Genomic DNA, 26,702 nt, shown 5'->3' on the forward strand with positions numbered 1-26,702 from the left:
AATCATTAGCATGGTCTCCATGTTGATTAGCAGGCCCTGAAAATGTAATATAATAATACATATGATTTGAATATGGAGTTTTAGCTAACCTGAACCTGAATCTCAGGTGCAGCATTTAGTATGGCATTTGTCCATCGTCCGTCCATTTGTCCACAATTTACATGTATGCTACTATCAGTCTACTTTAAATCAAATGAATGTTGAAGAACACAACACGTTCTTTCATTGAATTATCCAATCTTTAGGGCAAGAGCATGACATATTTTGAGTATAAGGAGTGAAGGTTTTTTTTGACATAATTACTATGAAAATATCCAAATTAGTATGTTTACATCATCTGTAATTTCTTCTTCAAATCTGTGTTCAATCCGCCAATGTTTGTTACCAACTCACCTTCACCTTACCGTTACGTATAACTTTAAGAGGAAATTAATAATACATAACACATAAGAGGTACCTAATAGGCTTCCGTATATTAGTGTTCTATTTGATATGGGCTTCACTATAGTAGACTATAGAAAATACTAAACGGCTGATTATACTGTTAATCTTTCAGAATAAATTGCTTGAAAATGATATCAATGTAAGAACAACGAGATATTGGACATAGTCCCGATACCTATTTTTAACTGTACTGTTGTACACTACAGCAAGATCAATAAAACGCAAAGGACTGTCAATGTAAAATAGGTACCGCACTTGTTTTAAATAATAGAGATATAAGTGGGCAAAAAATGTAGGGAATTCTACTCGGAATTTGAAGGATATCAGTTGTGAAAAATACGCATTTCTACTGCTTACGAATTACTTGAAAATGAGGCAAAACTAGGTAACGATTTATCAGGCAGTTTATTGAAAATACTACAACCGATTTCATGTTTCATTTTCATGACATGTTTATTGTAGTGTTTTGTTATTTTTTATTCACGAAAATATTATAGTTTTCACATATGAATCAAATGATTATATAGGTATATGTCTTTCTATGCTTCCAAAGGAGTTTGTTACGTATTTTATTTAAAAAATAACTACATGTATGTATTTTTGTACTTTCGTTTTCAATCCGCATACATTCAAGGTACATTTTATGCATACAATATATGGGAAAAGAATTTGATATTTTTTTCATCTTGTGAATTATATAGAGTGTCATACATCTTTGTAGCTTCAATTCTAAAGAACGAATGACGGTCAAACAGTTACAGAAACAGATTTCTCTAGTCTATAATATGTAAGATTTTACGCGTGTAGCAAAGCAATATATACCATTATAAGACAAAATAATTTAGATTTCTCTTTCAAATTTATTACCATATTTATGGCAATATAATGTACAGCTATCCACCGTATTTGTTACATTACGTAAAATATTAAATACATTTAACAATGTTTCAGCCAAACCTTAGTTGTACTTTTAAAGTAAATTAATTTCTGTATCACATAACATCAATGCTGGACATTTATTTGAGTATTCTGCTTAATGAACCGAACGTCATGCGACAATTTGATGTCATAATTGAAGTCATAATGCTCTCTCATCGGTCCGCACGTCAACCGCTATTTGTCACAGAATATAAAGAGCTTGCCTTTCTTCTTTGTTTAACTGACATCAAATCGAGCTATGTTTGAATCTACAATAAACAACGGCGGACGCGCGACCGCTCAGAGAGCATTTTGATGTCAGTTATGACGTCAAATTGCCGCATGACATCCGGTTCGTTACTAATTGGATAAATGAAGTCCAGCATGGTTTTTATTAAATTGAGCATGTAACAGAGCCCTTCTTGTGTTTAATCGTCTAATTTACCATGGTGCATCGTTCAAATGCTTAGATATTTAACTTGCAGTCCGGAGCTTAACGCCCTCGTGGTTGAATTCTTGCGCATCTGAACCGTGATAAAAATCAAGCGAATTCCACTCGAAGGCCTTACAATACCGGGTATATATTTTTGTTATATATCTATATAAATTCTGTAAAAATACGGATTGTATTTCACAAGTAAATATCCGTATTGTACCTTTTGTATTGTAAGTTTCCGGACTACTTTCATTTAATATGCATGGCCTGACGCACTTCTATAAATAGCACGTATAAAAGGTTTACTCAGTTCTATTTCAATATCTACAAACATTGCAGATTTCGTTCGATAACAAACAAAAAGGTACATTATAACAGTTGTTAGATCAGGGATTTTGCATTCGGCTCGTGGATTTTGCAAGGTCGGATCACACTCGGCTCTTCTGCGCCTCCTGAGATCGGATCCGGCAAAATCAACTCGTCGACGAGCTAGATACAGCATTCGAGATCGAGCAATTATTATAATATTAAAAAGTATGAACACAAAGTCATGGTATATGTACTTTTGCTGGTGATTTTTTTCATGTTTCGCCAGGTCGGCTTATGTAACGTTGCTATAGTTACTCAGAATTATACATTATTTCATCGGTTTTGTGTACAAAATGTATTTATTGACGGAGTTACGTTCTATGCATGTGCAAGATTGTTTTCTTCTTGATTATAAAAACACTCTAAATTTATACAAAGGCCCTTACGAAATTTGGCCTAAATCCATTCTGAGACAAAAACAGTTCGACCCTGTCTGATTCCAGCCATATTAACTTTATCCAGAATATTTTTAAAAAAGGTAAATTACAACTTTACAAGCATTGATATGAACAGTTCCCATTTTTGATATATATGATACAAACGTTTTGTATCATATTTATAAAAATTGAGAACTGTTAATTGGAGGAAAGATTTCTGTCTGGAATTGGTTTCTTTACCATGTGGCCTTTTTCCAACAAACTATCAAAGTATCTTTAAAAAAAGAATATTTTCCGTATGGTTATAATAATTGTATGTTTAACAAGTTTCTCTACGTATAGACCTGGCAAAACATTTAAATCGAAAGCTTCACTTCTGAGAGAAGTAAAATAGTCTTTTGCAAGTTTTGATCAGATTGGATTTTATTTTTCCTGGTACGGCAATACAAACTCATTCTTTTGCTTTCAATATGATAAACAGTTTAAGTAATGAGGAAAACGGTTTGAACATGACATATATCAAATACTGCTAAAAAAGCAAAACATGCACACGGAAGTATCAGACATATGCAATGGTTCGAGGTATATCTATAAAAATATCATTTAATCAACTTTATTCCTCTGAGCCGATAAATCAACGGAAACGCTTCCCAGCAGGTAAAGACATTTTAAAGGCGTTGAAAATTACGATCGAGAAGATGTGAAAAGCTCGGCTCATTTTGAAAAGTGCTCTCAAGCTTCTGTATAAGTCAGCTAAGTGCAACACCCGTATAAGTCAGCCAAGTGTAACACTGATTACAAAATAATCTAACTGACAACCCACTAGCAATATAATAGAAGAAAAGAAAATATTTTAACCAGCCCATATACCTCAAATATATCTTGATATTTTCAGATTTCAAAATGGCAAGTGCGATCAAAAAGTTTTTTTCTGAAAAACAAAACCGTCTGGAAGGGGAAGGAATGGTACAGGTAATTAGTTCATATTCTATAATTTTTTATTTGTCGAAAACCTACCCTTTAGCAGCTTAAATTATATTGACTGAGATCTGCGCTCTCCATTTCTATTACAAGTTTCGTCTCTAATTTATGATCTTAACAAGTGACATGGAATTCATCTTATTTCCGACAAATTAATTTTAATTAGTCTTCAGATGGAATACTGCTTAAGCCGGTGCTAGGGGGCGTGGTGGGCAGTGTTGCATTTTCCATTACTGCTCATGAACAGACTCAATCAAACCGAGTCTGCAATTTTCACTGTTTGCATTGTTCTCGGTGCTTCCGAGGGATCTACTTTTCAGATTATATTTCTACTGATCGCTTGTTATGTATTTATGTATTATGTATATTTATTTAAAGTACGCATATGTTAAAAATGACGTTTATCTGGTAAATTGAAGAAGCTGACTTTAATCAAAGTAAACTGATAAAATACTTTATTACATGCTTTGCAGTGATTTATCGAAATATTAGAGTGAAATGTATTTCATATTTTCAAAGTAAACAATATCAAATATACTTTTCACTGGAAACTAAAACTAAAAATGGGTAAATTTAGACAAAACAGGAAACATAAAGAAGATTTGTTTTACATTAACTTCGAAATATATTTCATTTGTGAACACCATAAGTTACATTTTTTGACTTGTGGCTGATATAGGTCCCAGAGATGTTCAAACATATTGCTTCTTTTTAGATTTTCATATCTTCATTAATACTGGTATCATACGTACGGAAATATATGATAAGAGCGATGAATTTAATTATGATGTTGTCAATTTCCCCACCTTGATGTAGATATACCTCGTGCCACATCTTATGTGGTTTATATTTCACAGCTAAGATCTGTAAGAGTATATAGTCGTGTCGAAGACTTCAGTTTACACGATGTTGCTATTATCAGAAAACTTTTTCAGCAGGGCTTTTTGTAAATCGTTACTAATTTTTTCACCGTAATTCAGAATTAGTGATTATATTCAAATGTAACATGAGGTTGACTTTATGAAGATGTGATTTACAAACTTCAAAATTCTCGGTGACCCTTAAAGGTCCATTACTAAGGGAAAGTGAGTTGGCAATTTTTTTCATAGCCAGTGCATAGACTTCTGCAAGACACTAAATAATGAAGATTGGCAGGTCAAAATTTACAGAAGGTCTTTGGAACTCAAAGAAATGTATGTGTATTATGTTGAAATTTCAATGAATCGACAAAATGACCCCCCAGGTCTTTTTAACTTTCTTCATACTTCATAGAAAAATGATTGTACATATACTGCGATTTATTTCGAATTTCTACATACCAACTTTCATTTTCCAATAAAATGAAATAGTTTCTGTGCTTTTTAAAAGAAATTAAAATGTTCACTTTCCTTAGTATTGGACCTTTAAGTTATTTTTTTATAATCATCACACCTTTATAGCAAGAGGCTATGACTGTATTGTTCTGAAGCAAACTGCATACCGGTACTTAGTGTTCAGCCCTTTTACAGTTGGTCGCTATGCTTTCCTCTTTGGTTGTGCAATAACGGGACAGGTGGGGGCTGTATGGTTGCTAACTCTTAAATTCCCCTCTTAGGACGGGCTGGTTTGATATTTATCTCCTATCCTGCTTCGTGGTATTGTTACGCTGCGTGTGTAACGTGAAGTTTCTGTGGGGAATTTTAGCTCAAATTCTGTTTTTCGAATACGTATTACTATTTGTTTAGCTTAAGTTCGCTTAATTGAGGAATTAGCAAATTCCAGATTCTGTTTCTTCTTTTATTCAGTTTTTAACAACAATATATGGATGTCCACATAATAACAATAATTTCTATAAACACAATTAAATTAATCAAAACTTTGAAATTATCTAGTCGGATATCTCGACATGAAACACAGAAGTATATATCCTTCTTATTTCGTAGGTAAAACTCTCTGCTGATTTCTGTTTTCACTGGCTTTTTATGAGGTTCATGGCAACAATGAAATTAACCAATGATATTGCAGGAAACCTATATATCCCCTTGCAACAAATCTCGCATACCGCGATACCTAGTGAGATTCTACGTGATTTCACGTGACCAGGTACCTCTGTCCTAGCGTGTCAAAAGATTATTATCTCATAAACAGATATTAAGATTATATAATAAAATGCAATAAGACCACTAACAGAAGTATAATAGCAATTAGTTTGACACTGCAAGATCTTATCAATGTTTAGTAGAAATAAAACATTTTTATAATGATAGCATGTAAATTCTTTTTGTTCTTTTAAAATTATTGACAAAGTCCGAATTTTTACATATACAACCATTTTTAAACATTTTTTAAAACAAATTATTTGAAAGTTTTAAACACTAATGTCACCGCATGACAGTATCCTTAATGGTGTTTCCAATTGTGCTCTGGCGACTTCAAAGCCATCGAATACATAAGGTATTTGATTTATTATGTCTCCCACGCCACGGTGTGGTGGGACACATATTGATTTACTCCTTTCTGTCTGTGTGTGCGTCCGTCCGTCCGTCTCTCGCAAATCTTGTCCGCACTCTAAGTAGAACATTTCTCATCCGATCTTCAACAAACTTGAATAAAATGTGTTTGTCAATAAGTCCTCGGCCAAGTTCGATAACTAGCCAAATCGGCCCAGGCACTACGGAATTATGGACCTTGAATTACGATAGGCCGCTTATTCCAAAACTTACCCCGCTTACTCCAAGACTTACTCCAAAACTATCAAAGGTATATTTTCTGTGAGTAAACAGTATATAAAGACAGACCTACTTTTCAGATGATTAGACAGTTGTGGGAGACATGCGCTTTTCTCAAAAGCAGCTTAAGTTTATCTTTTATGAGCATATTTTGTGTTTTTTACAATGTGTTCATGTGGTTACTGTTTCGTAAGTTACGAATTCACCTGGCTGGGTGTAGTTTTATTCACACATCTTATTACATAGGAACATGGTAGGGCTAAAAGAGTGAGGTTTTCCGACAGTAAACTAGATTAAACTCCCCAGTGGTGTTTTGTCACTGACCTTTTCAAGGCGGTGCCCTACTGTGTTCTTTTTTCGTGCATGTCTTATATCTGTTTGTTACTTCTTTGTTATTAATGCGTTCGTTTGCGTTACTGTGTACATATGCTCAGATACTGTATGCGTGTATACAGTTTCACATACCTATATTTTCATATAGCGGCTGTGTTCCTTGAATTTGGCTTTTCATGTTGACTGTCATTGTTTTTCCTCTTTAGACGATGTATTTCAGCTACAAGACTAGTGTTCAAGCCTATGTCTTTCAAATTAAAGCTGCAGCTAAATATGTCTGTCCTGCTCAGATAATAATATGTGCTCTAATGAGTGTTACCGTCGCTGATAACTCATATAAGTGACTTCAGGATCCAGTTATCACTGAGAATAACCCAAATCAACCTTTAACGTCCCTTAATTATATCATTCAACTACAACTATAGCAAGCATAAAAAGGGAACAGGTTCAAGTACTATCTGTACTTAAATATCAAGTTATAAATGCATTCAAAATGCAAATTATTTGGACATTTTTCCTGTTTGCGATCTTTTTTTCCAAATGATCTTTTTACAGACTTTATTGCCAAATAAACATTTATGTTGTTTGTTTATATTCTTTACCACAAATGTATCACTGCATAGGGCTTTACACAATAACATCGCACATATTGATGGATATACTAAAAACTTAGATATTTTTCAGAGACAAGCATATTCGCAACAGAAAAGAAGAGAAAGAGAACCTAAAGGATTGAAACAACAAAATACAGCAAATGTTAGATCACAAGACACTGATAGGCAAAACTATGAGAGGAGTAACAAAATATCTGAACTGGAAAGTGAATTTGCCGAAATTACAACAATACCGATTAATATAAAGGCTGAAGCAGACAATGTTGTAAAAGAGAAGGAATACTTCCAAAATGCCCATTTACCTTCAAAAAAGGAGATAGACGAGTTAACGGAAAGGTAAATACTAAATAAATTTTAAAATGCAGCCATGATAAATATGTTATCTTGGTTTTACATAAAAGCTGATTTAAAAGCCCACTACATCTTTTTTTACAGAATAAGGTTCGTTCAAAAGTTTGTAGTTTTACTACATAGGTAAATATCTCGTTATTTTTCACATACTCCTATGTATGTCGGCTAAATTACGATCACATTGAAGAGATATGCATTTACATTTATGGATACGATTAGGTGAGTCAATCATTCTCAAAAGGCCAATTCTTGACATGATTTATCGATCCTCATTTTATCTTTACACCAGAAATATAAAGAATAACAGGAATAAAGAAACGATTTGATAGCCAAGTACATTGGTCTGTGAATTAGATGGGAATGTGTATAATCCGGCCTTACCCGGTCATCCGGACAGATTTTGACTGAAAATCCGGCCGTCCCTATCTTTACATATAACAATAAATATAACAGTCATTGTAAAGCTGACGTTATGCAGTTTATGAATATTTAAAGAAGTTAATAACTATGGAAGAGCATTAGTGCCAGGTGCGGTTTATTTATTAACTCGAAATTTCGGGTTACTAACAAGAAATTTCGAGATATTTAACTATTTAATTCTGTCATAGTGTACAATGAAAACATAATCGGTTAGTGCTTTATGTTCAAGTATATCTTCCGACAAACGAAACATGGCCATCAATCATTTGTTGTTAGATTTTCATAAATGTATACGCTTACACAATGAAGATGTATGCTTTCAAAGAAATAATCAGAGCATATGTTGGTCAGCATGTTAATTTTACTAGTGTATTTGATTAAACCGATGTTACTACTGCAAGTTTGAAAGAAGTATTTTCAAAATTGTTTGAAATGGATACAAAATGACCTTAAAAAGTGTGTTAAAATTGAAAATGTTATAGTGCAAAAGTTCCACGAGCCAGATGTAGTTTTATACCATGTCAAACTAAAGTCTTCTTTCATCAAGGGACAATACCCTGTATTTACCGTTGATAAGACAAATTAGATATGCGAGTTTCTCCCCTTATCTACCCGTAAGGTAACATAACGTATCTTATCACCAATCATTCTCATTCATCAGATGTTCGACATGGTACCCGAGACCATGAAGGTCTAATACGCGTCAGTTGTTCCAGCCGAGACGAACCGGGAAACCATGGTAGAGCTTTGGTATGCGAGAATGATCACCAATAAACAGTGTTGTCATTATCATTCTAAAAAAGAATAGGAAGGACGAAATGGAAGTCCGTATATTTAATGCAAGAATTTTGGATAAAATATTTTCATGATCACCTCAAATATGAACAGAATCAATGACCAACCTCATGAAAACATAGCTATGATGTAAATATAATCATATAAATTAAAATCATGAAAATCATTTTCAGCAGTGATATGTGATTGAAATTTTAATTGAAAACATTCAAATTGTGAATTAAAGATATCCAGACAAGATAATTTTGATTTATCAACAGCTTTTAAAACTCGATTTGTAACATTATGTGTTAAAATAACATTTTGCTTCTAGGCTTTCTTTCGATGCGGAGATACCTGGTTATTAAATGAAAGTTATTTTTTTGAGTACAAGTTATGAAATGGACTAAGGCAGTCTGACATTGTGGAAACTTTTACTTGCAGCAATTAAAAACACATGTATTTACAATATGTAATAGTACAGAAAGAAATAACAATTAAAGACACCAGTCAAATAATTAAGTACTAAAATTTTAGGTTTATCTGACCACTATCTCATTTGCATTTGCTTAGTTAATTAAGTATAATAATGTTGCGCAACAGAACATCTGGTTGTATATCAGTATGGATAGCGCACACTGCATGCAGTTATGTAAATTCGCATTTCTGTGATCAAAAGTATTCACAAAATTATTTCCGAAAAAGTCAACGTCATAGGATAGATTTTTAAGATTGAAATTTGATGATTTATTTAAAAAAATCTAGTTCATTTTCTTTTATTTCTTTTCATCATAAAGTTTTTCTAACTGACCCATATACAGGCGTGGATACCTGCTGTTTACAGAAGTCTTATGGTATGATCACGCTGACAGCTACTATACTTGACACTTTGCTATTAATCAGAAACACATTACACGCTTCTACATGTATATAATGAGCAAAACAGCCAACCTGCTATATGCTATTTTATTTTAATCAATATTACTGTAATATTAAAATCCATTTTAAATTAAAAGATACCAAGTTAAAAGATATATCATGTCAGTCCATTGTTCACATTTAGACTTAGAATAGTTTTGACAACAATTTGTTTGACTGTAAGCTTCGTAAACATGATAATTAAAATTAAATACTCGAATCTATGTGTCAGTAGTATATTTTATATACTTTCAGTAGTGCTAAATTTATCTATCAATCAATTATATCATATAGCAATCTTGTAAAACATATAATAACAGTAAAAATAATACAGTTGTATTATCATATAGCTGTGATTTATTCTGTTATATGCATTGATCCGATTCTGATAAATAACAATGGATGTGAAAACCCTGTAAAAGCCGTTAAGAATTCTGATTTTGTTTATAATGTCTGTATATACGACATATACATGTATTTGCCATTTTTCACATTGTATTATATTGTTAATGGCCAAAGGCAAGAATATTGCCGATTTGCTGTGAATAAAAACTTTAAACCACTTGAAACTATAATCTCTATACTGAATCTCAAACGTTATACTATTTTTATTTTGCACGCACTAATGTCTCATTTATTTCACTTTACAAAAATGCAACCGATATATTCTGTCAGTCACAGTGTAGCGCGGATGTTAAATTTACAAAACTATAATGTGACTGTGATTTTTGACATTTCACATGCAACAATCTGTTACATTCTAAAACCGAATATTTCAGTGACACGTGGTTGCGACAATTTACATTTTTGACCGTAACAAAGACATGTGGCTGTGACATTGACCGCAATACACAGTAATATTTGACACCAGCTTTTTTTTACATAAAATAAACGATATGTAACGCAAAATGCGATAAAGGCAATATTTTAAACCTTTATTTTTAAACAATCAGTCAAAAAACTTAAGCTATACAATTGTATTCCAGCTATAATAATTCTAACATCTTTGCTTCTACTACGGAATACTTCAAGCAAGACAGAGACTCTTATCAGCTAACCGAACATAACTCTGACATTTTGGACAGAGTGGCTAAAGTGCAATTTTAGCCGGTTTTTAAATGCAAATGGAAGCAAGATGCTATTGAATTACTTTAAATATTTTTGTATCATCATTCTCTTTGTTTGTTATACTTTCTCGTCATAACAGTGATAAAATTTGTTTCAGAGGAGAAACAGTATTAAATGTCCTTTAAAGTTTGCGAAAGACGTGGTTTGCTTGCATTTTATATAGGCTACATAGGGAAATACTATGGTTGATTTCAAATGAAATTGGAAGCAAGAAGAAATAGTGTTACGTAAATAAAAAATACATCAGTGAAAAGATTAGAAAATGAATTTTATGGTAGGAACAGTGATAAATTTAAATATCAGAGCAGGAAATAAGAATGGTCAAAACAAAATTTAATCCTTCTATATTCCAATGTAAATTACAGGCCTGTCTGATATCAGAAAGTCTCTGCGGCGGCTGTTCTCGCACCCCGCTGCGGATAGCTTGATAAGACGCCTAAGAAGAAAAAAGTTGGGTATGACATTGACGCACATTCCACATTGTAATAGTTGTGTTAGCACTTGCCTAAAGAAGCATTCCGTTGAATGATATCTGCAAAGGGGATAGATTTGCCAGAAATACGTTAAGTGACAGGTTGAGTATTTAGTGGTTGCTATACAGGGCTAACAGACGAAACATTTTCGCATGTCCGTGTATACTACAAGTCTTATATTCCATTTTGGTGAATTTCCTTATGACAGTTCTAAGGCGATGCCCAATTACTCATTCGTTTCTTTAACGCGTTATAATTATCTATACGTTCAAGTTTATCTATGCATTTTTTGTGTGAAAATATCCATGCATACACGGTTGAAAGGTTTTCGGTTCCGTAGAACCTGGTTTTTCCCTATAAGATATTTTCCCCTCTCATTTTCAATTCTCAAGCATAGCAGTGTCTAAAACACAAATAGGAGAGGAATGACCATGAAATACAATTGTAAACACCATTCAGCATGAATGGAAATTCAAACGCACCAGCCTTAATTTATTACTATAGTTTGAAGCTTAGAATGATGAGACCAAACGGTATGAATTTTTATATAAACATGTTATGTTTAATGGTGGAAATCTGAAGCGCACCTGCAGGAAGGCTTATATAATTTACGTAATATTGGGACATGTCACCCCAAGCGTTTAATTGGTCACTAGTGTTTGATATCATCTTTGGGGGAAATATACAAAGTCAAAGTTCTTATATACATTTTACTCTCATATATACATATATATTTATATAATACAGATATTTACAAAATTTACAGTATGACCAGCTCAACAAATATGACACATATGTTACTTTAAAGTTCAATGTGGTTTGCTAAAATTCCACTGCTGGTGTTTAATTAATCCAACAGTTTTATAAAATCAGTATCAAAGCCTAACACTAAAATTAATTCATGTCAAGTTAAACATTATTATTCATATTTTAACACTTTCCTTTAACACTAATTCACATCCAGAAACACAACTCCAGAAAATCACTAATGTTATTAAATTTTTAGTACTTGGCCCCGTTATCACTTCAAGAAATGCAACTTCAAGTAACACAGTATAAGAAAAGTACTTAGTTGTTAAAACTTAAAGTACTTAAACACTTTAACACTCCAAGCAACGCAACACAAGAAAATTACCAAGTTGCTAAAACTTTAGGTACTTAGACACTTCAACACTTCAAGTAACACAATATAAGAAAAGTACTTAGTTGTTAAAACTTAAAGTACTTAGACACTATAACACTTCAAGTAGCGCAGCACAACAAAATCACAAAGTTGCTGAAACTTTAGGTACTTAGACACTTTAACACTCCAAGTAGCACAATATAAGAAAACTACTAAGTTGTTAAACCTTTTAACCCGAGTTTTGAGTTTTTATGCGTAAGAATATATCACGAAGGCGAACTTATTATTTCTTAAATATAAGTAGCAAAATATACCAAAAATATAGAAACAGCCAAACATTATGACTGAAATATGTAATGTGTGTGCTTTCTTTTAAAGAGTCTTCAAAAATATTTGACTAAAATAAAATTGAAAAGAAAAAATATAGTAGAAATAAAATATGGTCGTAACCTGGGATTGAACTCGCACCTTATGGTTTATAATCATTACGTTCTTTCAATCTCGTATCTCACGGTTTATAACCATTACGTTCTACCAATTGCGCCAGCGATATAATTGAGTTCATGATAAACAAAACACACATATCAACGAAGTGTAGAGAGATTTGTCAGCCAGGTATGGACCGCAAATATCGATATAACCCAATTGAAAAAATATATCATTCCGTCACGGCTCAAAACACGCGGTCGAACTATACCTATTTTTAACTGTACTGTTGTACATTACAGTAATATCAATAAAACCTGTAAAATAGGTAATGGAATGATACGTACGTTTACCTCACTTGTAGTTTTATAAGTGGGCAAAAAATGTAGCGAATTCTACTCGGAATTTGAAGGATATCTGTTGTGAAAAATACGTATTTCTTCTGCTTACGAATTACTTGAAAATGAGGCAAAACTAGGTAACGATCTATCAGGCAGTTTATTGAAAATACTACAACCGATTTCATGTTTCATTTTCATGACATGTTTATTGTAGTGTTTTTTTTTACATGAAAATATTATAGTTTTCACAGATGAATCAAACGATTATATAGGTATATAGATAGATTCTTTTATTTCCTCCATTCTTGAAGAGCATAACATATATACAGGTAGACATATATCAGGAAATTTACATGTAAATATTTAAATTCAATCCGCAGACATTCAAGGTACATTTTATATGTATAAAATATATTGGAAAAGGATTTAATTACTTTTTCACCTTGTGAATTATGTAGAGTGTCATACATCTTTGTAGCTTCAATTCTAAAGAACGAATGACGGTCAAACAGTTCCAGAAACAGATTTCTGTAGTCTATAATATGTAAGATTTTACGCGTGTAGCAAAGCAATTTATACCATTATAAGACAAAATAATTTAGATTTCTTTTTCAAATCTATTACCATATTTATGACAATATCATGTACAGCTATCCGCCGTATTTGTTACGTTACGTAAATATTAAATAAATTTAACAATGCGGCATGGGAAACAGAAAGTGTATAGATGTTTCAGCCAAACCTTAGTTGTACTTTTAAAGTAAATTAATTTCTGTATCACATAACATCCAAACGTTAATACTGGACATTTATTTGAGTATTCTTCTTAATGAACCGAACGTCATGCGGCAATTTGATGTCATAATTGAAGTCATAATGCTCTCTTATCGGTCCGCACGCCAACCGCTGTTTATCGTAGAATATACAGAGCTTGCCTTTCTTCTTTGTTTAACTGACATCCAATCGAGCTTTGTTTGAATCTGCAATAAACAACGGCGGACGCGCGGACGCTCAGAGAGCATTTTGATGTCAGTTATGACGTCAAATTGCCGCATGACATCCGGTTCGTTACTAATTGGATAAATGAAGTCCAGCATGATTTTTATCAAATTGAGCATGTAACAGAGCCCTTCTTGTGTTTAATCGTTTAATTTAATCGTCTAATTTAATCGTTCAAATGCTTAGATATTTAACTTGCACTCGAGCTTAACGCCCTCATGGTTAAATTCTTGCGCATCTGAACCGTGATAAAAATCAAGCGATTTTGTTATATATATATATAAAGTCTGTAAAAATACGGCTTGTATTTCACAAGTAAATATCCGTATTGTACCTTTTGTATTGTATGTTTTCGGACTACTTTCATTTAATATGCATGACCTGACGCAGTTCTATAAATAGCACGTATGAAAGGTTTACTCAGTTCTATTTCAATATCGACAATCATTGCAGATTTCGTTCGATAACAAAACAACAAACAAAAAGGTACATTATAACAATTGTTAGATCTGGGATTTTGTAATCGGCTCTCGTGGATTTTGCAAGGTCGGATCACACTCGGCGCCTCTGCGCCTCCTGAGATCGGATCCGGCAAAATCAACTCGTCGACGAGCTAGGTACAGCATTCGAGATCGAGCTATTATTATAATAACACTATTATTTTAGTCCGGTTACAATGAAATATTAAAAAGTATGAACACAAAGTCATGGAATATGTACTTTTGCTGGTGATTTTTGTTCATGTTTCGCCAGGTCGGCTTATGTAACGTTGCTATAGTTACTCAGAATTATACATTTATTTCAACGGTTTTGTGTACAAAATGTATGTACTGACGGAGTTACGTTCTATGCATGAGCAAGATTGTTTTCTTCTTGATTATAAAAATACTCTAAATGATACAAAGACAAAAACATTTCGACCCTGTCTGATTCCAGCCATATTAACTTTGTCCAGAATATTTTTAAAAAAGGTAAATTACAACTTTACAAGCATTAATATGAACAGTTCCCATTTTTGATTAATATGATACAAATGTTTTGTATCATATTGATAAAAAATGAGAACTGTTAATTGGCGGAAAGATTTCTGTCTGGGATTGGTTTCTTTGCAATGTGGCCTTTTTCCAACTAACTATCAAAGTATCTTTAAAAAAGAATATTTTCCGTATGATTATAATAATTGTGTGTTTAACAAGTTTCTCTACGTATAGACCTGGCAAAACATTTAAATCTAAAGATTGAATTTGGCCTTCACTCCTGAGAGATGTGAAATAGTCTTTTGCGAGTTTTGATCAGACTGGATTTCATTTTTCCTGGTACGACAATACAAACTCATTCGTTTGCTGCCAGTATAATAAATAGTTTAAGTAATGAGGAAAACGGTTTGAACATGACATATATCAAATACTGGTAAAAAAATTTCAAAACATGCACACGGAAGTATCAGACATATGTAATGGTTCGAGGTATATCTACAAAAATATCACTAAATCAACATTATTTCTCTGAGCCAATAAATCAACGGAAACGCTTTCCACCAGGTAAAGACACTTTAAAGGCGTTGGAAATTACGATCGAGAAGGTATGAAAAGCTCGGCTCATTTTGAAAAGTGCTTGACCAAATCCTAACGCCAAGCTTCTGTATAAGTCAGCCAAGTGTAACACTGATTACAATACAATCTGACTGACAAACCCACAAGCAATATACATCAAGTACAAAAGAAAAGAAAATATTTTAACCAGCCCATATACCTCAAATATATCTTGATATTTTCAGATTTCAAAATGGCAGATGCAATCAAAAAGTTTTTCAAAAACAGAAACGTCTCGAAGGGGAAGGAATGGTACAGGTAACTAGTTAATATTCTAAAAAAAAATATTTGTCGAACACCTACCCTTTAGCAGCTTACCAAACGCAACGTGAAAAAAATTATATTGACGAGATCTACGCTCTCCAATTTTTATTACAAATTTCATCTGGAATTCATGATCTTAACATCATGTAACTTGGCCTTCATTTTATTTCCGATAAATTAGTTTTAATCAGTCTTCTACTGATCGCATGTTATGTATACATATATGTATATTTGTTTATAAGTACGTATATGTTCAAAATGACAATTACCTAGTAATGTGTAGAATCTTGTTTTAATTAAATTAAACTTATAAAATACTTTATTACATGCTTTTCAGTGAATTATCGAAATATTAGAGTGAAATGTATTTGGTATTTTCACAGTAAACCATATCAAATATATTTTTCACTGGTAACTAAAACTAAAAACGGGTAAATGTAGTTAAAACAAGAAATATAAAGAAAAGTTCTTTTACATGTAAGATCGAAATATATTTCACTAGTGAACACCATAAGTTACATTGTTTTACTCGTGGCTGATATATGTCCTAGAGATCTTCAATTATATTGCTTCATTTTAGATTTTCATATCTTCATTAATACTGGTATCATACGTACGAAAATATATGATGAGAGCGTTTAATTTAATTTTGATATTGTCAATCAATTTCCCCATCTTGATGTAGATGTACCTCGTGCCATATCTTATGAGGTTTATATTTCAGAGCTAATAAGATTTGTAAGAGCATGTAGTCATGTCGAAGACTTCAGTCTACGCAATATTGCTATTATCAGAAAACTTTTTCAGCAGGGCTACCGTTATCATAAATTTCGTATATCGTTCACTATTTTTTCACCGTAATTCAGAATTAGTGATTAAATTCAAAAGTAATATGAAGCTGATTTTATGGAGATGTGATTTACAAACTTAGCAAAATTCTCGGTGACCATTTCCGACCTTTATTTTTTTTAAATCATCAGTCACACGTTATATAGCAAGAGGCTATGACTGTATTGTTCTGATAGTAACTGCATATTTAGTGTTCAGCTCTTTTACAGTTGGTCACTACGCTTCCCTCATTGATTGTGCAATAACGGGACAGGTGGGGGCTGTATGGTAGCTAACTCTTAAATACCCCTCATTGGACGGGCTGGTTTGATATTTATCTCCTCCCCTGCTTCGTGGTACCCTTAATGGTGTTTCCCCTAGTGCTCTGGCTACTTCAAAGCCATCGAATACATATGGTTTTTTATTTATTATGTCTCCCACACCACTGTATGGTGGGAGACATATTGATTTACTCATGTCTGTCTGTGTGTGCGTCCGTCCGTCCCTCAGAAATATTGTCCGCACTCTAAGTCGAACATTTCTCATCCGATCTTCACCAAACTTGAATTAAATGTGGTTGCCAATAAGTCCTCGACCAAGTTCGATAACTAGCCAAATCGGCCCAGGCACTTCGGAATTATGACTCTTGAATTACCGATAGGCCGCTTACTCCAAAACTTACTCCAAAACTATCAAAGGTGTATTTTCTGTGAGTAAACAGTATATAAAGACAGACTTACTATTCAGATGATTAGGCAGTTGTGGGAGTCATGCGTTTGTCATAGGGTAACATTATAATACATATAAATAAAATGTATCACATGCTTGTTGTTTTTATACATACTTATTTCTGATAAGTAGTAGTTCATACTTACCTTAGGTAATGTGTAATACTTACCGCGAGTAGCTGTATGTACCTGTAAAAAGTTAGTACGATAGATGTAATACTTACCTCGTTATATGTATACTTACAGGTAGTTAGAGCTTCTAACTTAGTAAAATTGGTCTTAGACCGTATCACTCGCGCTCGATGGTACACACGGCGAATACTTCGACGTGATATTCATTAATCGTTTATTTTTCTCTTATTTGCTTTTATGTTTGACATGATATTTAAATATTTTTCTTGGTAGACCTAAGGAAAATGTCGGGACGACATTTCTTCAAGCAGGGGGAGTATGTCATAGGGTAACATTATAATACATATAAATAAAATGAATAAAGTGGTTGTTGTTTTTCATTATATGTACATTCCTTTATACCGTAAAATGACAGCTTTAAGATATATATATTCATCATACAGTATTCCCTTTACTTCTTATTTGGCCTATATATCACCCTTACAATTATCCTATTATATTCCCCTCTACTTATTCATGCTAACCGTGCACCTATGCCCTTAGGAATCGATGATTTGGACAAGTGCAATGCATCATTGCACTTGCCATATGTTTATCATTCCATAAGGACATACATGTATCAAATAAATATTATCTTTGATAATCTTACTTGCAGGTTAGTGATTGTTTATTATTTTTACTTAGGTCTTCCTGAATAAGATATCATTGTAATGTGACATTTTAAATAGTTTTATATCTTAAGTAATCATAATAGCATTGTATATTATCATTCTATTGTTTTGTTATTGAATGAATCAATGGCACTTGCCATATGTTTATCATTCCATAAGGACATACATGTATCAAATAAATATTATCTTTGATAATCTTACTTGCAGTTGCAGTCTTGTATTGGTTCGACCCAAATTACAAGAACCTACAAATATTTGACGGAGACCCCTCAGCCGTGAGCATATAATAAGGATGACTTAATAAATATAAAGTCACCACTTCGTCACGCTTTTTTTTCAAAAGCAGCTCTAGTTTATCTTTCATGAGTATATTTTGTGTTTTTACAATGTGTTCATGTGGTTACTGTTTCGTATGTTACGAATTCACCTGGGAGTAGTTTTCTTCTTCTTCTTGTCGTTCGCATCTACACTTTCAGACCAGTAGCCTCGATGAAACGTGGTTTGCCTAAGATCCTCAATGCCTCCATACAGTTTCTGGTGGATTGAGGTATCTATTGACCAAGTCGCAGCTCGCTCCTGGTCGTGCCTTTTACATCTCTGAAGTATATGCTCCGCAGTCTGATCTTCTTCACCACATGGACAAGTTAGCGATGATGTCAGTCTGTATTTCTTGTACATGTGAGCATTGAGCTTGTTGTGCCCCGAGCGGAGCCTGACCATCATCACTTGTTCAGACCGATCAAGGAGATGAAAAGCATCTTCCTCCATCCTTGGTCTCGTTAGTGCCTTGATGATGGTGACTTTCTCCTTGTAACTCACAGGTACTGTTGGTTGTTCTGACTGAGCTCCTAGCTTAGCCAGTTTGTCTGCCTCTTCATTGCCTGCAAGTCCACAATGGGATGGAATCCACTGAAGTGCTACTTTGCAGGTTATACTCAGGCTCTGCATTCTCCTGGCTAGCTGCGGAGCTTTATTGTTGATCAGACCTTCCATGACAGACAGTGCATCTGTGAAAAAGACGACTGAGGAGCTTTCTTCTGCCGAGTCTTCAACCATTGAGACGGCCTTCATGGGTGCTTCAGTCTCTGCCTTATAGTTGCTGCAGTGTTTTCCTGTGGCTGCATGTAGTGTTTCTCTCTTGCCAGATGGGTATTGAATGAAAACTCCTGCTCCTCCATCTTTGACGGCGCATGTGGCTGATCCGTCTGTATAGACATGAGCCCATAATTCCGGAGGATAGTCTTCATTGATCATAGCAAGTGCTTTTCTCAAAAGCAGCTTAAGTTTATCTTTCGTGAGCATATTTTGTGTTTTTACAATGTGTTCATGTGGTTACTGTTTCGTAAGTTACGAATTCACCTGGCTGGGAGTAGTTTTATTCACCATCTTATTATATAAGAACATGGTAGGGCTTAAAGGGTGAAGTTTTCCGACAGTAAACTAGTTTAAACTCCCCAGTGGTGTTTTGTGACTGACCGTTCCAAGGCGGTGCCCTACTGTGTTCTTTTTTCGTGTATGTTTTATGTCTGTTTGTTACTTCTTTGTTATTACTGCGTTCGTTTGTGTTACTGTGTACATATGCTCAGCTACAGTATGCGTGTATACAGTTTCACAAACCTATAGTTTCATGTAGAGTGCTATATTGGCGGCTGTGTTCCTTGAATTTGGCTTTTCCTGTTGACCGTTTGTCTTTGTTTTCCCCTTTAGATGATGTCTTTGAGCTACAAGACTACTGTCCAGCCTATGTCTTTCAAATTAAAACTTTAGCTAAATTTGTTTGACCTGCTCAGATAATAATATGTGCTCTGATGAGTGTTACCGCCACCGATAATTCATATAAGCGACTTCAGGATCCAGTTATCACTGAGAATAACCCAAATCAACCATTAACTTCCCTAAATTATATTATTCAACTACAACTACAAATATCAAGTAATAAATGCATCCAAAATACAAATAATGCGGACATTTTTCCTGTTCGCGATCTATTTTTCCAAACGATTTTTTTACAGACTTTATTGTCATATAAGCATCTACTGTGTCAGTATGCTGTTTGTTTATATTCTCAATCACAAATGTATCACTGCATAGCGTTTTACACAACAACATCGCAAGATATGAAACATACTGATGGATATACTAAAAACTTAGATATTTTTCAGAGACAAGCATATTCGCACCAAAAAAGAAGAGAAAGAGAACCTAAAGGATTGAACCAACAAAATACAGCAATTGTTGACTCACAAGACACTGTAAGGCAAAACTATGAGATGAGTAATAAAATATCTGAACTGGAAAGTGAATTTGCCGAAATTACAACAATGCTGATTAATATAAGGGCTGAAGCAGACAATGCTGTAAAAGAGAAGGAATACTTCCAAAATGCCCATTTACGTTCCAAAAAGGAGATAGACGTGTTAACGGAAAGGTAAATAAATTTTAAAATGCAGCCATGGTAAATAATTATGTTTCCTGGTTTATACATAAAAGCTGATTTGAATGCCACTACATCTGTTTTTACAGAATAAGATTCGTTCAAATGTTTGTAGTTTTACTAAATAGGTAAATATCGTTATATTTTTCACATACTCCAACGTATGTCGGCTAAATTACGATCCCATTGAAGAAACATGTATTTACATTATGGATGTGATTAGGTGAGTAAATCATTCTAAAAAGGCCAGTTTTTGACATGATTTATTGACCCTCAGTTTATTGTTACATCAGAAATATAAAGAATAGCAGGAATAAAGAAACACAATGAAGATGTATACTTTCAAAGAAAAAATCATATGTTGGTCAGCATGTTAATTTTACTAGTGTATTTGATTAAACCGATGTTACTACTGCAAGTTTGAAAGAAGTATTTTCAAAATTGTTTGAAATGCATACAAGATGACCTTAAAAAGTGTGTTAAAATTGAAAATGTTATAGTGCAAAAATTCCACGAGGCCGGATGTAGTTTTAACACTTTGACGCACACCCCACATGTAATAGTTGCGTTAGCACTTGCCTAAAGAAACATCTCCGTTGAATGATATCTGTAAAGGGGATAGCTTTAGGTTTGCCAGAAATACGTTAAGTGATAGGTTGAGTATTTAGTGGTTGCTATACAGGGCTAACAGACGACATATTTACCTTATCGCATTTCCATGTATACTACAAGTCTTATATTCCATTTTGGTGAATTCCTTATGACAGTTTTAAAGCAATGCCCAACTGCTCATGTGTTTCTTTAACGCGTTATGATTATCTTTACGTTCAAGTTTATCTATGCATTTTTTTTGGTGTGAAAATATCCATGCATACACGGTTGAAAGGTTTTCGGTTCCATAGAGCCTGTTTTTTTTTCCTATTACATATTTTCCCCTCTTATTTTCATTTCTCAAGCATAGCAATGACATTTTCCCGTCTATAACATAAGTAGGAGAGGAATGACCATGAAATGCAATTGTAAACACCATACAGCATAAATGGAAATTCAAACGCACCAGCCTTATTTTATTGCTTAGAATGATGAGACAAAACGGTATGAATTTTTATATAAATATTATGTTTAATGGTAGAAATCAGCAAACTTACGCGATGTTTTTGTCTTCTTTTGCTTGAGAAAGGCTATATTTGATAGATCCAAACACACGGCTGCCGTTGTAGTTACCATACAGTGATAACTACGATGTTTGATTGAACAAGTATACTACTAGTTTAATTTGATAAGATACCTATTTTCCGTTCCTTGCGAAAATTTAAAACGTGCTTTTTTCTTGACTGCTACCTACTAACTATGATCATATTCATTGACCTATGTATTTTGTTTGGATCAGGACTGCATAAGTCACAAGCAAAACGAGTTACATTATGCTTCTTTACGTTCCTGTTATAAGAAACAAGGACTGATAAATCATGTCAAATATTTGTCATATTAGAATAATTTATCATTTTAACTCATTTAAAGGAATCTCTAGAGCGAACAGACTTTGTATCTCCGTACTGGAAACATATTTTTAAAAAAAGACCATCTAGTCGGTAGCCAAACTAGGTATGTAAACTATTGGAGTAGAAATTATAGGGATAAGAGCACAATTTTTATTTGAGATCATACGATAGCCTTTAGATGATTTATTTACCTTGCAGCTGAGTTAAGATTATCCCTTGTTCTAGATTACGATAGGTCTTTACATATAGTCATATGACATATAACCTTACACTGCAGACTGAGAAAATTAGATGGAGATAAATTACGCCAAGGAAGGTTAACAGTATCTGATTTAAGTGATCCAAACAGAACAACAGAACTAGGAAGACGGTTTTCTGAGATATACGACAATGAATGGACAGATGCGTACGAAAAGATGCCTTTAAAGAAAGAAGAAAAAAGGATTGGAGTTCTTTACGGCATAGTTAGGGTATAAATTGTCTAATACAACTAACACATGCATTTCTTTTCACAAAAATGAGAATACTAAAATAATCGTTAATGTTCTCTAAAATTCATTTAGGAGATATAATGAGGAAAGGTAGAAAAAGGAATGCAATATACCAGACTTAAAATATTCTAAACTTAAAACTAACAAATGTCCTTCAAAACAGGGAAGGTCTTGTAGAATGCAATTATCCATGGTTTTACGAAATATTACATGCGTGATGTAATTCTCCCGCTAACATACAATGGGACCGGAAACTATTTTCCCATACTGGCGCCTGAATTTCATATTTGGTGTGTCATTGCGTCATTTTTTATGTCAGTTTTGCAATTTTATTCAGGCTATTGAACAAGTTCATAATATATTATGTGTAGATACGTATGTAATAAAAAAAATATTAGCTTTGCATCGAGAAATATTTCACTCTTTCTTTATCGGAATATTTCCGCTACAGAACTCGTGCACATTTCTCGATACAAAGCTAGTAATATATAATTGTCAACCTCATAGCCGTTACAAAGAGTGGAAAATGTAATATGTAATATCTATTATAAATGCACATTGGTTGAAAAATATAAATTTATCACGGCGCATTCACCCCCCCCCCCCACGTAACTTGCTGCCAGATGTATAATTCTCGTATGAAAAAATAATGTGCACTTTCGTTATTTAAACGGCAATAGTGTCGTCACGCTACAAATTATTTAGCGCCATACAGACGCCGAGAAAGAGTGCTACCATAATTGATCTACAATTTTATATTCGGCATGTGCATAACCTCTTTGTCGTATTTAATATAATAAAACATGATTCTGCCATAAAAAATATATATATTATTCCTCAAAATTATTCTTGCGATTGAAACTTGAGTCGGTTAATCAAAATGGTAGTCGTTGTAGTAATAGAATGTGTTTATCTGTCCTTATTTTTCATACGTTTTATATGTCACTACAGAGCGCATTTGCATTTTGCCAGCAGAAGATCGATGAACAGAATAGAACAATCGAAACAATTATTCTGGGAAAGGTAAGAAACTATACTACGCAACGTTTAGAAACACTGGTAATTGTATGCGTGCCTATTTTCCCTGCAGTTCAAAATTGACGGCGTACTTCAGTTGTAGTATTAGTCTGTATTTTTCTTCTTCTTTACTGTATAGAAGAACAACCACTTTTGGACATTAATTATGAAGTTCACAACAAAGTTACACGAATGACTCAAAAATACAATTAAAAATAGGGGACTTCACAATATCGAAGAATTACTTTCAAAGATATAACGACCTTAATACCGGGGTGGCACTTTGTTCTACTCGGCCGTCGTTGGCGTGAAAAAAGGTCATTGGAAACAAGTAATAGTTCTCGTTCTACTTTACGCACAGGCTAAGACCGGGAACAAATGAATACTTGCTTGGCCAAAACACGCACTTCGATTGCCAGCTTAACAAGTCTTGCCGTAACCGGAGTACACCAGTATGTCTTGAACTATATAACTATATATGCTTCAATATTCAGTTCTTCATCCCTTCATGCTTTATCCTACTTATACGCTGTTTATGGTTTCTACATTCCAATAATTTGATCGTTTTTCATCAAGCTTCCTTTTTAAATCTATTTGCTTGACCCTTTCAGATACAGTGCCGTACTGAAATAGAAACGTTTAGAGCAGATTGTTTATTCTTAATTCCAAAAATAAGCTTATTGTTGGAAAGATTGTACAACCTACAGCTAATGATGAATACTGATCTGTTTTCATGCATTACGACAATTGAAACTCGAAAATTCTGTTTTAATTGTAGTTACATCTCAAATAAAAATTATTAGAACGTTTAAAGTAATTTAAGGATCTATATTCACGTAATCGATAATAATAATTTTTGACAATAAGGAATTATAACATTACAGGGTAATGAGGGGCAAAGTGAAAGGATTACATCCAAAAATGCTAAACTTATGCAACCTTTGAATGACTTGAGGACGCAACTCTCGGCAGAAGCGGCAGAAAATATTGCTCAGGTATTGTGAAGTTACTAATCTGCAAGTCAAATGTCCGGGTTAAGGCCTACACAGACGAGAGAGGCACCTGTTTTAAAGACGGTGACCTGAGCCACTCTCTCACAGAGGCCCCTCTCACGAATTTTACAGATTTAAACATTTTATTAAAGCATATTTTGAGGTTCATTGTCAACTGTTGAGGCCGCAATATTTACTATTATTTGCTCCATGATGTTACATATTGTATTTTTTTGTCAAATTAAGGTTTAGAAAGAAATTTCTTGCAGTTAATATTATTTTGTGTGTTAGGTATTAAATAGCAGTTAAGGTAAGCAGTCCGATAAAAAAAATATTTTGGAATGGCCTATGCTATTAAGTTTGTTTAGTTATTCATTTCATGTTAAAATGCATGGATTTCCGCATTTAGACTGTAAAACACGAGAACAGTCATTTAGACTTATAAATTTACTCGTAGTGTGTCTGCTAAAATACACACAAATTTCTCAGATACTACCAATTGCCGAGAGGAAGAATCTTTGACGGGCCCCACTATAATGACTTCAACGTTGTAGCACTATATAAAATATTTTTGGAAATTCTAGTTTCATTGTCTTTTCTTTCATATTTTAGTTTTATTGTGTGATATATTAATACATTTACTTACATTATACATACCAAATTCTTGACCCCTTTTGTTCCATATTTCATTTTCTCCTAGGACTATACGACTAATATGCTCCAAGTTATTCTGAGTGGATTTAGTATTAAACCTAAAGATATTCATCCGGCCATACAGCAGTATGCTTTCAAATGCGCTGAAATATGCTGGTTGTTGTTGGTGTTTAATGGTCAAGTGTCGCTCTATGACGACGAAGAAGATGTACCATTTGATCTAGATGCCTACAAACCATACACAAGACGGTTATCTGACATGGAACAGCCAACAGTAGAATTCGTCGTCTGGCCTGCATTGTGTAAAAAGTTTGGTGTTTTGGTTAAAGGTGTTGCACAGCCAAAAGGAGGGAAACGGAAACCATTAGACTTGCAAAGATGACTTTTGATGAAAATATGGATTGTAATTAACCTAGTAAATATTATGTCATATTCTGAAAGAAACAGTGTAGTTCAGCTAAAGTCAATAAATATACTGTTGATTCTAAAATATTTGACATAAATAAAATCTGGAAAGTAGATCCCTCGGAAGCACCGAGAACAAGGCAAACAGTGAAAATTGCAGACTCGGTTTGATTGAGTCTGTTCATGAGCAGTAGTGGAAAATGCAACACTGCCCACGCCCCCTAGCACCGGCTTAAGCAGTATTCAATCTTCAAATCTAAATGAGTTGAAATCAATGATCCCGAAGGACCAGAAAATATAACAACACTGAGATGAAGTCGGGGCGGCATTTTACGGCCGCCACACAGCAAGAAAGAACACGTGCTTGTATATAAATGATACACATTTGGTCAAATGTGTTTTATGTAATAAGTTTTAAGTCTAAATTCACACTGCGTCAAAATATCATACATAACTGTTGTACAGGCAAATTTAGAAAAAAAATCCGTTAGGTTTCTATAATTTCTATGTACATGTATTGTCATTTGTCTAATTTTCTACTTTATTTATTTGTTATGCGAAACATCATTTACATATTCATACAAGCACTGCTGAGCGCTTTCCTTTTATGGACGTTGGGTTTTGGAACATGGCTTATTCTTATTGGATTTTAGAACTTGAGTTTTGATTCAGTGTTGAAAACATAAATAGATAAAACAAAACTTTTACTAGCTTTTGTCTATCAATGTCTAACCGTTTCACAAAAATGACACCACATTAGAAAAGTGAGTGTAGTACAAAACTCTTTTTCAGAAGAAAGGGGAAAAAGTTCTAATCATTCTACGGTTTTATATACGACTTTGAAATGGTTATGTCTACT

General features: G+C 33.6%; 1 protein-coding gene across 1 annotated transcript; it reads left to right on the plus strand.

Moving 5' to 3' along the window:
* The first annotated feature begins 689 nt into the window (after window positions 1–689).
* Window positions 690–26,548, plus strand: LOC128559465 (uncharacterized). The gene is made up of 9 exons (XM_053551201.1): window positions 690–829; window positions 3,440–3,516; window positions 7,251–7,516; window positions 15,911–15,983; window positions 20,511–20,776; window positions 22,562–22,754; window positions 23,727–23,798; window positions 24,677–24,787; window positions 25,485–26,548. Exons 2-9 carry the CDS (start codon window positions 3,448–3,450, stop codon window positions 25,818–25,820), a joined length of 1,386 nt encoding a protein of 461 aa, XP_053407176.1. The 5' UTR covers window positions 690–829; window positions 3,440–3,447; the 3' UTR covers window positions 25,821–26,548.
* The last annotated feature ends 154 nt before the right edge of the window (window positions 26,549–26,702 follow it).

Source organism: Mercenaria mercenaria, chromosome 9 (genome assembly GCF_021730395.1).
Source record: "Mercenaria mercenaria strain notata chromosome 9, MADL_Memer_1, whole genome shotgun sequence".
Taxonomy (NCBI): domain Eukaryota; kingdom Metazoa; phylum Mollusca; class Bivalvia; order Venerida; family Veneridae; genus Mercenaria; species Mercenaria mercenaria.

Excerpts from the sequence above, each read along its gene's own strand:
- LOC128559465 (XM_053551201.1), top strand. The coding sequence starts at position 3,448 with ATGGCAAGTGCGATCAAAAAGTTTTTTTCTGAAAAACAAAACCGTCTG. Across the intron at positions 22,755-23,726 it reads TTCTTTACGGCATAGTTAGG|AGCGCATTTGCATTTTGCCA; the intron begins GTATAAATTGTC and ends ATGTCACTACAG. Across the intron at positions 24,788-25,484 it reads CGGCAGAAAATATTGCTCAG|GACTATACGACTAATATGCT; the intron begins GTATTGTGAAGT and ends ATTTTCTCCTAG.